Consider the following 11,742-nt stretch of genomic DNA (forward strand, 5'->3'; position numbering starts at 1 on the left):
ATTTTCAGTGGATTTACGGACTTGCACCTCATTTTACCAGAGGCAGCCCGACACCCAACCGCACTCATGTTCAAGCCCATGAGAGGAAAAAACCTACCACAGGGTTAGCCAACATGATGGTGTAATTCCCATCGTCATCCAGCGTAGCAGCTTTGGTATGGAGGGAACAAGTCCCATCCAGCTCACGACGAATCTGGTAGTGCTCGCTGTGCTTGGAAATCTGATTGCCATCTTTAAACCAGTAGACCTGTTAGGGGTGAGGAACAAAAAACAGACAACAGTGAATGGCTGATGCAATGTAATGCATTCAGCTGAACAGTAGGTGGCAGGAGAGTGCACAGAAGGGCATCCAAGTAGGTCATTATACACTGGGTGCAACAGAGTACACCTGAGATATGGTGCTCAAGAGTGCATTAATGGAGTCAATGTGATTTTATTATAGCACTGTGTAGTAATATTCTGATAAAGGTTCACACACTAGGCATCTCTAGAAGGGAGAAGCTCTAGGAGCCTGAAGACCCACACCCAATGATCTGGTTTCCTCCCACAGTCCAAAGGCGTGCCAGTTAGTAGGTTAATTGGTCATTGCGAATTGTCCCTTGTTGAGACTTGGGGCGGCTAGGCAGCACGGTTTGAAGGGCCGGAAGGGCCTGTTCTGCGCTGTATCTCTAAATAAAATGAGCAGGTGTACAGGTGTACCTGATAAGTTGCCACTGAGTGACCATCAGTAGTAGTAAACCTGATTCTGAGTCAATGTGAAACGCAGATGCTGTTCAACTTACTGAGTTCCTCCAGCAGATTGTTTGTGGCTCACCCATTAGTCTAAAATGTGAAGCATAAGTTGAGCTGCTGGAGGAACGCAGTGGGTCAAGGCAGCGTCTGTGGACAGAAAGGAATAGTCAGCATTTAAGGTCGAGACCTTCATCCAGGTGGCCTGTTCCTCTTTCTCCTCTACAGTCCGCAATCTGAGTTCAGGATCCAGAAAGCATTAAAGTTTATTGTCCTTTAACTATATACATAGCACACATATAGCACATAATAACTTAGGAAAGTAAGAATTAAAACTACAAATGACAAAGTGCATAAATTAAATATTGTAGGGTAGAGTAGAAATTATCCAGTGACACTTCAAATGCAATTCAGCAAAGTTCTGAAGCCTAATGGCCTGAGGGAAGAAGCTGTTTCCCATCTTGACCGCTCTTGTTTTTATGCATCGGAGTCTCCTGCCTGATGGTAGAAAGTCAAAGAAGATGCTGTATGGATGGGTGGGATCTTCGATAATACTAAGGGCCCTGTGTATGCAACACTCCTGATAAATGTACCTGATGGATGGTAGGGAGATCCCTATGATCCTCCCGGCTTTCCTCAAAGTCCTTTGTAGGGACTTCCAGGGGAGAGAGGGGACAGGGAGTGTGGATAATTTTATAATGGCTTTCAACATTGTAAATACATGCTGATATTTAGTATTTTATTCCATATCTTTACTGTTAATGTTATTTTAATTTTTTAGTCTGTATAATTGTTGAATGTCGTTTTTGTTCCTGTTGCACCAACACACCATAGCGATTTCCTAATGCAGGCAGACAAATATATAAGATGAATGAAATTGGTGTTTGATTGGAGTCCAAACCGTGGGCTGGATTTTGTCAGGGGTTAGAAACGGGGGGTGTTCGTATCTGGAGCCCTGGTCCAGAATGCTTGTATGCTTCCAGGTCCATTTAAACTCATCAAGTTCATACAGTCTTAGAACACAACACAGAAACAAGCCCTTCAGCCTATCTAGTCTGTGCTGAACTATCGAACCACACCTGGAGCACGGCCCTCCATACCCCTTCCATCCATGTACCAATCCAAACTTCTCTTAAACGTCGAAATCAACCCCGCATCCTCAACTTCTCAATCCACACTCTCGCCACTCTCCCCACCACATTCCCCTTAAACATTTCACCTTTCACCTTTAACCCATCAGAAGGTTTATCGTACTACTGTGACATGTCAAAATTGCAAATAAATATGAAAATGTAGTGGTTTTGGCATTGATAACATTGAGTGGTCTAGAAAACTGGGAACCTGGTGAGAACTCCTTTCCCCAACTGGGACCCCATTTGGAACCTCTTTCTTCTGTTGGGTACCTACTGTAAACTCTCGTCCTCCCTATTGCTGGGAACCTGGTAATGACCCTTGTTTTCTGTTGGGAACCTGGTGTGGACTCCAGCCCTTTTGTTGAGTGCTTGCTGGGAAACCCCACCTTTCCCACTGCTGTGCTGGAAACCAGCCAGGAACTCTTGCCCTTCCTACTGCCCTGCTGGGAACCTGGTGGGAACTCCTTGACTTCTTTTGGTAAGCTGATGAGAACCCCTGTCTTCAGCTGGGAACCTATTGCTGTGCTAGAATCCAGCTAGGAACTCTTGCCCTTCCTACTGCCCTGCTGGGAACCTGGTGGGAACTCCTTGACCTCTTTTGGGAAGCTGATGAGAATGCCTGCCCTCAGGTAGGAACCCCTGTTCTCCCCATGCTGTGCTGGAAATCATCTGGGAACCCTTACTGCTGTGGTGGGAAACCCCCGCCCTCTGTTGGGAACCTGGTGGTTTGCCCTACAGCAAGCAACATGATCAGTTTAATCGTAACCGTCAGATCAGTACAAACAACCTCACTTTCCAAGTACAAGTCCGTGACCGGACCCCAGGACAGTGATGGAAAGAACCAACTCTCTCCGGTGTAAATGCAGACAGTGACCATTAAGCACACATATTCTAGTCTATGTGCTCAGCAGGACCCTGAGAGGGTAGCGGTTAGTACACGGCTTTACTGTGCCAGTGATTGGGGTTCAATTCCTGCTGCTGTCTGTAAGGAGTTTGTCTGTTCTCCCCACGACCATATGGATTTCCTCTGGGTGCCCTGGTTTGCTCTGATTGCATATTTAACATTTCAGTAATATTTGAGTATATAGTGGCTGATTAATTAATCTTGTTCATAAATAATTCATTACAGGTTATATCTAAAAATACGTGAATTACCTATGTCGTCACACCACCATGTGATATGCGTGCTCCTTGCTTAAAGTAAACTCAAAGTTAGACTGCATGTTGGACTCACATGTCTTCCTTTAAATTAGTTTAATGTTTTGAAGTTACAAAGCGTAACACCTTCCACATTCTAAAGACGTATGGGTTAGGGTTAGGGTTGTGCCCACAGCACAAACTTGTGATGCACTTCGCTCTGTCAATGTTTTGATGTAGATGTGAGAATGAAAGGTAATAGTTTACCAGACTTTAATAGAAACTGTACTGGATTACTAAACAAAAGGAAACTCCACAGCAGGATGGAGCTGGTGAGACACGGTCACTTTTTGCTGGCAGCTAATAAAACTATGAACTATTCTACTAATTATACTTTTTCTGGACTACAGCCACTGCAATCCGCAGCCTGTAGTTTCTCTTTGGGAGTTGTGCTTCTGAAACGTCTATACAATCTGGTGTTTTTGTGGTTTCCTGAAGGCTGCAGTGAACTGGACCCTCAAGAATGCAGGTACGGATGTGGCTGCATGGACCTCGGGCCGGATTGAAGCAGTGGAGCCTGGACCAATGGTGTAAAGCAAACAGATGTTTAGCCAACTTAAGTGCCAAGCCATATTAAAATGATCAAGGCGATGAGGCCAAGAGTGAAGGACGAATTGATATTCAGCTCACTCCTCTGTGAGGCTTCACTCCCCTCAGCACTGAACTGACTGTGTGACTGTGGCCTGCAGCGATCGGCACTCCCTCAGCACTGAACTGACTGTGTGACTGTGGCCTGCAGCCATCGGCACTCCCTCAGCACTGAACTGACTGTGTGACTGTGGCCTGCAGCCATCGGCACTCCCTCAGCACTGAACTGACTGTGTGACTGTGGCCTGCAGCGATCGACACTCCCTCAGCACTGAACTGACTGCGTGACTGTGGCCTGCAGCCATCGACACTCCCTCAGCACTGAACTGACTGTGTGACTGTGGCCTGCAGCCATCGACACTCCCTCAGCACTGAACTGACTGTGTGACTGTGGCCTGCAGCGATCGACACTCCTTCAGCACTGAACTGACTGTGTGCCTGTGGCCTGCAGCCATCGACACTCTCTCAGCACTGAACTGACTGTGTGACTGTGGCCTGCAGCCATCGACACTCCCTCAGCACTGAACTGACTGTGTGCCTGTGGCCTGCAGCCATCGACACTCCCTCAGCACTGAACTGACTCAGTGACTGTGACCTGCAGCGATCGACACTCCCTCAGCACTGAACTGACTGTGTGACTGTGGACTCATTTTCAAGTACTCTGGCGTTAATTCTCTGTGTGTTATTTGTTTACTTTTTCCAATGTTTGCATGATTTGTCCTTTTTCTTGCACAGTTGGCATTTGTCAGCCTTCGTTGTGTGGGGCTTTCCATGGATTCTATCATGTTTCTTTGTTTTGTGGCTGCCTGAGAAAAAGATGAGTGTCAAGGTTGTACATGACATATATACGTTGATAATATACTTTGGACTTTGAGGAATCATCATGAACTCTGCAAAGAAATGGAAGCTGTAACAGTGTTGAGTCATTCACAGCCTGGCTACAAATGCTAGATGCAACAAAATATCCGTCTGAAATTCCTTGAGCTTGGCTTCAAAGAACACTCAGTCCTCTGCCGAGCAGATACAAATTCAAGGTAATTGGCAAAAGAGGCAGATGGAACAGGAGAGAGGTTGTATTATATGAGCACAGTGAGTTGTTTGGATATGGAGTGCATTGACTAAGGAGTAATGGAAGGTGGTCCAATATTACATTTCAGAAATGAACTCCACTTAGGAAAACAGGAAATGCTTGGAAGTTGCAGCAAGGCAAGTGTTAACAATGTCCAGACAAGGACAGATTTCAGACAGCCCAGGCAGGGAAGATCTTTGAAGAGCATAGCTTCTCTTTACAGAGCAGATTCTGGGAGCCATTTTTACTAATGGAGACAAAATAAGAATATAATGGAAGGAAGTAAAACACACTCATGCTAACTAAGGGACAATTGCTTTACTAACTTCAAGGTATCATTGGCTGTCAGCTTGTAGTTTCTACTGACGTTGAGCCTGGCCTCTGTGATGTGCTGCTCCCAATCTTTTTTTTCCCCCTTTTTGTACTCCATCAATGCATAGAATAATCTGTTTGGATGTTGTGTATCTCGGTAAATGTGACAATAATAAACCAATTCTGGATTACTTATCCTTGACGGACAGGAGTTTATGGATCTGTGGAAGTGAAGACAATGGATTGGACTTTCAAACAAGCACTATTTCTATCATTGAAAGGACAAATTCATGTCATCACCAATCTTCCACTGCATACCCTACGAGGCAACATGGTAGTGTAGTGGTTAGCACAGGCATGGGCAAACTACGGCCCGCGGGCCATATGCTGCCCGTTAAGCTTTTTAATCCGGCCCGCAGAACTTGATGAAATTATATTAATAAACCTTGTTAACGTTTTTCCCCCGCAATTCTGGCGTTTTCCCAATAGATGACGCACTCTATATACATTGACCTTTGTTGAGGTGCAGTGTATTACTCCACATTTGCGCTTTACTTTGTGACCTTGTGGCGACCCATTTCCTGGCATATCCGAACCGGCTCACAATTAGCCAGCGTTCCAGCTAAGGGAGATAGCCTGTGGGGATTTGCGAGCACAGAGCTCCGCATACTGGCGCGCTCTCACTGTTTTGTCATTGTGCGGGTCATTGTTGAGTTTTGGCACAGGGGACAATTGAATAAGAAGGAGCAGGACAAGTAGACCTGTATCTCCTACCGTTTTTGAAATAAAGACAGTCAGGAGGAGAGTGATGATGATAATATCTTGAAGGATAACAGAATTTTCAGTGCTTTAAAATAATAAGTGTTACTATTAAAAAAAAGCTGTATTTTATTCATTTAATTTTCAGTGTTTTAAAAGTCATTTCAATAAATAGCTAAATACCATGGGACTTCAAAGACAGATATTTTGTTGTAATGCATTTGTTCATTTTCAATTGAAATTAAAGCACATGTTTTCTACATATCCCATGATATTTTATTTTCTCTTATGAGGTGTATTACCAAAACACTCCGTCCATCTGCTCCTGGTCTGGCCCCCCTGTCAAATTTTAGAACCCTTTGTGGCCCTCAAGTCAAAAAGTTTGCCCACCCCTGGGTTAGCATAATGCTTTACAGTGCCAGTGATTAGGGTTTAATTCCTACCGCTGACTGTAAAGAGTGTGTACGTTCTCCCCATAACCACGCGGGTTTCCTCTGGGTGCTCCGGTTTCCTCTCACATTCTAAACGTGTATGGGTTAGGGTTAATGAACACTGTGGGAATGCTATGTTGGTGCATGAAACATGGTGAAACTCGTGGGCTGCTATTTGGGATTGTATCGGTCGTAACACAAACAACACATTTCACTTCATGTTTTAATGTGACAAATCAAGGTAACAGGACATAGACCATTACAGCACAATACAGGTTCCTCAGCTTACAGTGTTGTGCCACACTTTTAACCTACTCTAAGGTCAATCTGACCCTTCTCTTCTACATAACCCTTCATTTTTTGATCATCTATGTGCCTATCAAAGAGTTTCTTAAATGCCCCAATCTATCTGCCTCTACCACACACCCCTGGCAGGGCTTTTTACGCAACCCCCACTCTCTGTGTAAAGAACATCACCTCTATACTTTCCTCCAATCACCTTAAATCTATGCCTCCTTGCATTAGCCATTTTCTCCCTGGGAAAAAGTCTCAGGCTATCCAGAATCCTTCAGTCTAATCTCTTTCATACCTTTGGCATGGGCTGTCCAGTGACTTTGCACATGAAGGTGACGGGCGTGCCCTCGTACAGCTTGACGTGCTTCAGCTTCCTCTCAAAGGCCGGGGCTATGCATTGGGAAGGCAGCTCCTCGTGTGAGACCTCGTCATCGGACTCATCCACCTTGGAGCGCTCCAGCCGGAACTCAATCTCGCTAATCAGCCTCTGTTCAAAGGTGGAGACTTTGTACTCCTGGGGGAGAAAATAAAAACAGCAACCCCCACAAGAGAGAGGGTGAGACTAAGGAAAGAGATCTGACTGGCATCTAGCTGAGTCAATTTGTGTTTATGGTCATGTCCATATGTACAGTGAGACACAGGTCCAACGAAAAACCTGCTTGAACCAACACCACAGGCACATAGAGAATATGATGAGAATGACTTGGGGGACGAAAGGGTTAATATACAGTATTGTGCAAAAGTCTTAGGCACATATACATAGCTAGGGTGCCTAAGACTTTTGCATAGTACTTTATTTGTCAACGTGGAGTAGAGGGGTGTGGGGTACGTGGCCGAGAAGGAGTGCTGGGGGTGGGGGGTTGGCACGGATGTGGACACCCCACCCAGCCCTCAGACACCAGGCAAGGTCATTTGATCCCAAACAATTGGTTTATTGATCATTTACAGAATGTCCCTCCGGTGCTTCCTGCTCCCTCCCCTCTCCTTTCCCCTTCTCAGGGAGAAGAAGTCACGGTGGTGGAGTACAAATACTTGGGTGTTCACCTTAACAACAGACTTGACTGGAAAACCAACATCAAGGCTGTTTACAAGAAGGGGACGAGCAGACTCTGTTTTCTAAGGAAGCTGAGATCCTTCAATGTGTGCAGCAGTATGTTGGAGATCTTTTACCAGTCTGCTATAACGAGAGCAGTCTTCTTCACGGCTTTATGTTGGGGGGAGCAGCCAGGGCTGCTGATGCAAAAAAACTAAATAAGCTCACCAAAAAGGCTGAGTCCGTCCTGGGCTACAACTCGGACTCTTCTGAGTTCGTGTTGGAGAGGAGGTCACTAAACAAACTGTTATCCATTATGGACAATCTGGCACATCCTCTCCATGGCCCACTGAATAAGCAGCGGAGTCAACTTTTGAAAAGACTCATTCAGCTCCGCTGTCACAAGGATCGTTACAGAAAATCTTTCCTCCCAAATGCAATAAACATGTACAACAGTTCTCTCTGTGCAACAGGACAACACACATCATAGTACAATAGTCTCTGTTTTATTATTTCATAAATTATTATTGCACATTGGTAAATTATTATTGTGTATATTATTATTAGTTAATATTATTATTGCTAAGTGTGTTTTTAAACGTTGCTGCTGTAACAAAATAATTTCCCACCTGGGATCAATAAAGTACTTATTATTATTAATATATATGTATTTTGATATAGATTGACTTTGAACTTTGAACTTTAAAAACAAGGATGTACTGCTAAGGCATGTACTGCTGAGACTGCATTTGGAATATCGTGAGCAATTTTGGGCCCCTGCATCTGAGGAAGGATGTGCTGGCCCTGAAGTGAGTCCATTGCAGGTTCCACAAGAATGAAAGGTTTAACATCTGATGAGCACTTGATGTCTCTGGAATGTACTCCATGGAATTCAGAAGGATGAGGAAGGATCTCATTGAAACCTACCAGATACTGAAAGGCCTGGATAGAGTGGACGTGGAGAAGGTCTATTAGTCGGAGAACCTGGGATCTGAATAAAACTGAGATGAACAGGAATTTGTTTAGCCAGAGGGTGGTGAATCCATGGAATTCACTGCTACAGAGGACTTTGGAGGTCAAGTCACTAGGTATGTTTAAGGCAGAGATTGGTCAGCAATTTGTTGTTAAGGGGATTAAGGGTTACAGGGAGAAGGCAGGAAATGGGGTTGAAATTAAATTAGCCCTAATTGAATGGAGAAACAGATTCAATGGGCCAAATGGCCTAATTTTGCTCCTTTATCTTACAGTATGGTCTTATGGTCTAAGAGATCCACTAACAAAGCCAAAAGGGAACCATGAGAAATCTAGGTTGGAGGAACGGGGCTGCTCTGTGTTGTTCTGCTGAGCAGTATGAACATGCTCTGTTGGCACCGGAATGTGTGGCGACATTGGGGGCTGTGCCCAGCACGTGCTTGAGTGCATTGGTTATCAATGCAGGTGACTATTTCACTGTATGTGTCTATGTACATGTGATAAATGATCTGGAATCTCTTGCTCCAGAGGGTGTAGGAAAGTGATGGAGGCAAATAGCAAGGACGTGTGAAAAACAACACCTGATTGTTAACAGGAAAGTCAAATAGAAGGGTACGTGACAGAATTAGGTGCAGAAGTGAAACTTAAACACTAGCCCAGATTAGTTGGGTTGAATGGACTACTTCTGCATCGTAAAGAGGATATAACACATATCTGTGCAGCAGGAACTCAGGAGTTATAATGTCAGACGACGTGGATTCAGCCCTCTGACTCCATGCCAAACTTAATCATCTATCTACACCAATCCTATTCTAATCCTGTCCATCAAATGCTCCTCATTTCTGAAATAGTTCTTATGAACCTCCTTTAGCCTGTTCCTCAGCAAAACTACTCACAATGCTCCAAGTGCACTTTGACCAATGCCTCGTAAAGCCTCAGCATTCCATTCTTGCTTTTACATTCTCGTCCTCTTGAAATGTTAAATGAATCCTTCCATCATTCCAAAACCTTTTTCCCGGTTCCAGTACAGCCCGTTGTATAAACATCATTCCTCATTTAAGCAAAAACATCCTCATCTGTGGCAGCCCAAAGAAATCCCCAAAACATAATGTTCTGGCTATTTCAGGAGAAAAATACACTGAGGTTTAATTATCCATGTCTAATGAGAAAATAAATCCTAAGGAAAAGAAAGAAAGAACCTAATTCAAATTGAAAGGTAAATGATTGCCCCCACTGAGGACATTGTTACGCTCAGCTATCTCCTTATTATTCCCAAAGGAAATGTAGATAATTTAACCAAGTTATAAATCTGTCCTGCATTAGCAGAAAGGATTCTCTGGTATGGAACTAATCAGTTTGTCTCTGTCAATAGAAACACTTTCTTAAGCTAGACAGGGCCTAAAACATGAGGTAAACAGGGCTTCAAACATTAGGAAGATAGGGCCTTAAGCTTGAGGTAGACAGGGCCTCAATCATGAGGTAGACAAGGCCTTAAATATGAGGTAGCCAGGACCTTAGATATGAGATAGACAGGACCTCAAACATAAGTAGACAGGATCTCAAACATGAAGGAAACCTACCTGGGCCACAGGGTCCTCCTCAGCCTCCTGAAAATTGAAGACAGTGGCAACATTGTCTGCTCCCAGTAGTCGGCGCGCCATCTTTTCTTCATAGGTCAATCTCTGAAGGAGGGTTGATGGGCGGTGGGGAGGCGGTGAGGGAACATGGAGAAGTAGAGGGAAACAAGGCACAGAATGAGTAATATGAGTAAATTAATCAGCCTTACTGCTTTGGAGTTCTGTGACAAGACAATGCGATTACACGACACACCACAGCAATGCTTCACCCCTTGCCTGAGACCGTGAACCTTGGTATTAGAGTTCCTGCATCTAACAGGTCAGACAGCATCTATGAAAATGAATAAACAGCTGATGTTTCGGGCCGAGACCCTTCATCAGGACCCAATAATGTGTCTTGGCCTAAAATGTTGAATGTTTATTCATTTCCATATATGCTGCTTGACCTGTTGAGTTCCTCCAGCACTTTTTGTGTGTTACCATGGATTTCCAGCATCTGCAGAATAGCTTGTCTTTATAATTTTCTGCATTTAATCTGTCTGCTCCTGTTGGATTTTGAAAAACTCTTCTTTCATGTTTCTAAGTTCTTTTGAATGTAAGCCTAATTGGCCCAGTATTTCTTCATATGTTTAACTGCATTGGAAAATGGAGAAGCGATCTCATTGAACTTTGTTTCTGTCTTCGTGGAAGCCGCTTGACCTGTTGTGTGTTTCTAGCATTTTGTGTTTTTATTTCAGATTTGCAGCCTTTGCAGTTTCTGAATTTAACCAGGATCTGTTTTAAAGTTGAACTTTCTGTGGTGTTTCTCAAGATCTTCCGATGTCCCATACCACTTTATAATGGGAATGCTGGTAGCCATGTTATGCATAGCAAGATCCATAAATTTATGAGTACAATCTCAAGCAGATCATCTTTTTCAGTTCCAATTCACCTCAAAGGGCTGATGCTTTCTTTTTTCCACTCTCAACTCTGAATTTTGAAGCATTTAATGGTTCTGGGCCTGTACTAGCTGGTATTTAGAAGAAAGAGAGGGGATCATATTGAAACCTACTGAATATTGAAACGGCTCGACAGAGTGGATATGAAAAGGGTGTTTCCTACAGTGGGACAGTCTAGGACCAGCAGATATAGCCTCAATATAGAAGGATGTCCCTTCAGAACAAAGATGAAGAGGAATTTATTTAGCCAGATGGTGGTGAATCCGTGGAATTCATTCTGAAGACCAAGTCATTGGGTATATTTAAAGCAGAGGTTTATGGTTCTTGATTAGTCGGGGGGGGGGGGGGTCAAAGGTTACAGGGAGAGGACAGGAGAATGAGGTTGAGAGGGAAAATAAGTCAGCTATGATCAAATAACAGAGCAGACTCGATGGGCTGAATGGCCTAACTCTGCTCCTATATCTTATGGTCTTTTCAATAGTACCTTGCATATATATAGCGCCCCTGACGTTATAAGCCTTTCCAACATCACCAGAGTATTATCAATCTCAGGTTGTCACTTAGAAACTGCGGTCTGTTGTACTTGCTCTTTAAAGACACTGAGAATGAATGCTGGCAGATTTCACAAAATTGTATATGACAGCTAGAAAGCTGAATGTGGCAGATGCTGGAAATCTGAAACAAAAACAGAAAATGCTGGAAATACTCAG

At 43.9% G+C, this 11,742-nt stretch overlaps 1 protein-coding gene across 5 annotated transcripts in view; it reads right to left on the reverse strand.

Moving 5' to 3' along the window:
- Positions 1-11,742, reverse strand: part of palld (palladin, cytoskeletal associated protein) — a 343,659-nt gene that overhangs the window by 48,599 nt on the left and 283,318 nt on the right. For all 5 annotated transcript variants that reach the window (XM_059974111.1, XM_059974109.1, XM_059974110.1 and 2 more), the window contains 3 exons: positions 10,098-10,199; positions 6,808-7,026; positions 98-247 (listed from right to left, as the gene is read on the reverse strand). In XM_059974111.1, coding sequence (XP_059830094.1) covers positions 98-247; positions 6,808-7,026; positions 10,098-10,199 — 471 coding nt within the window. The remainder of the gene's footprint in view (positions 1-97; positions 248-6,807; positions 7,027-10,097; positions 10,200-11,742) is intronic.

This window comes from Hypanus sabinus, chromosome 7, assembly GCF_030144855.1.
Source record: "Hypanus sabinus isolate sHypSab1 chromosome 7, sHypSab1.hap1, whole genome shotgun sequence".
NCBI lineage: Eukaryota > Metazoa > Chordata > Chondrichthyes > Myliobatiformes > Dasyatidae > Hypanus > Hypanus sabinus.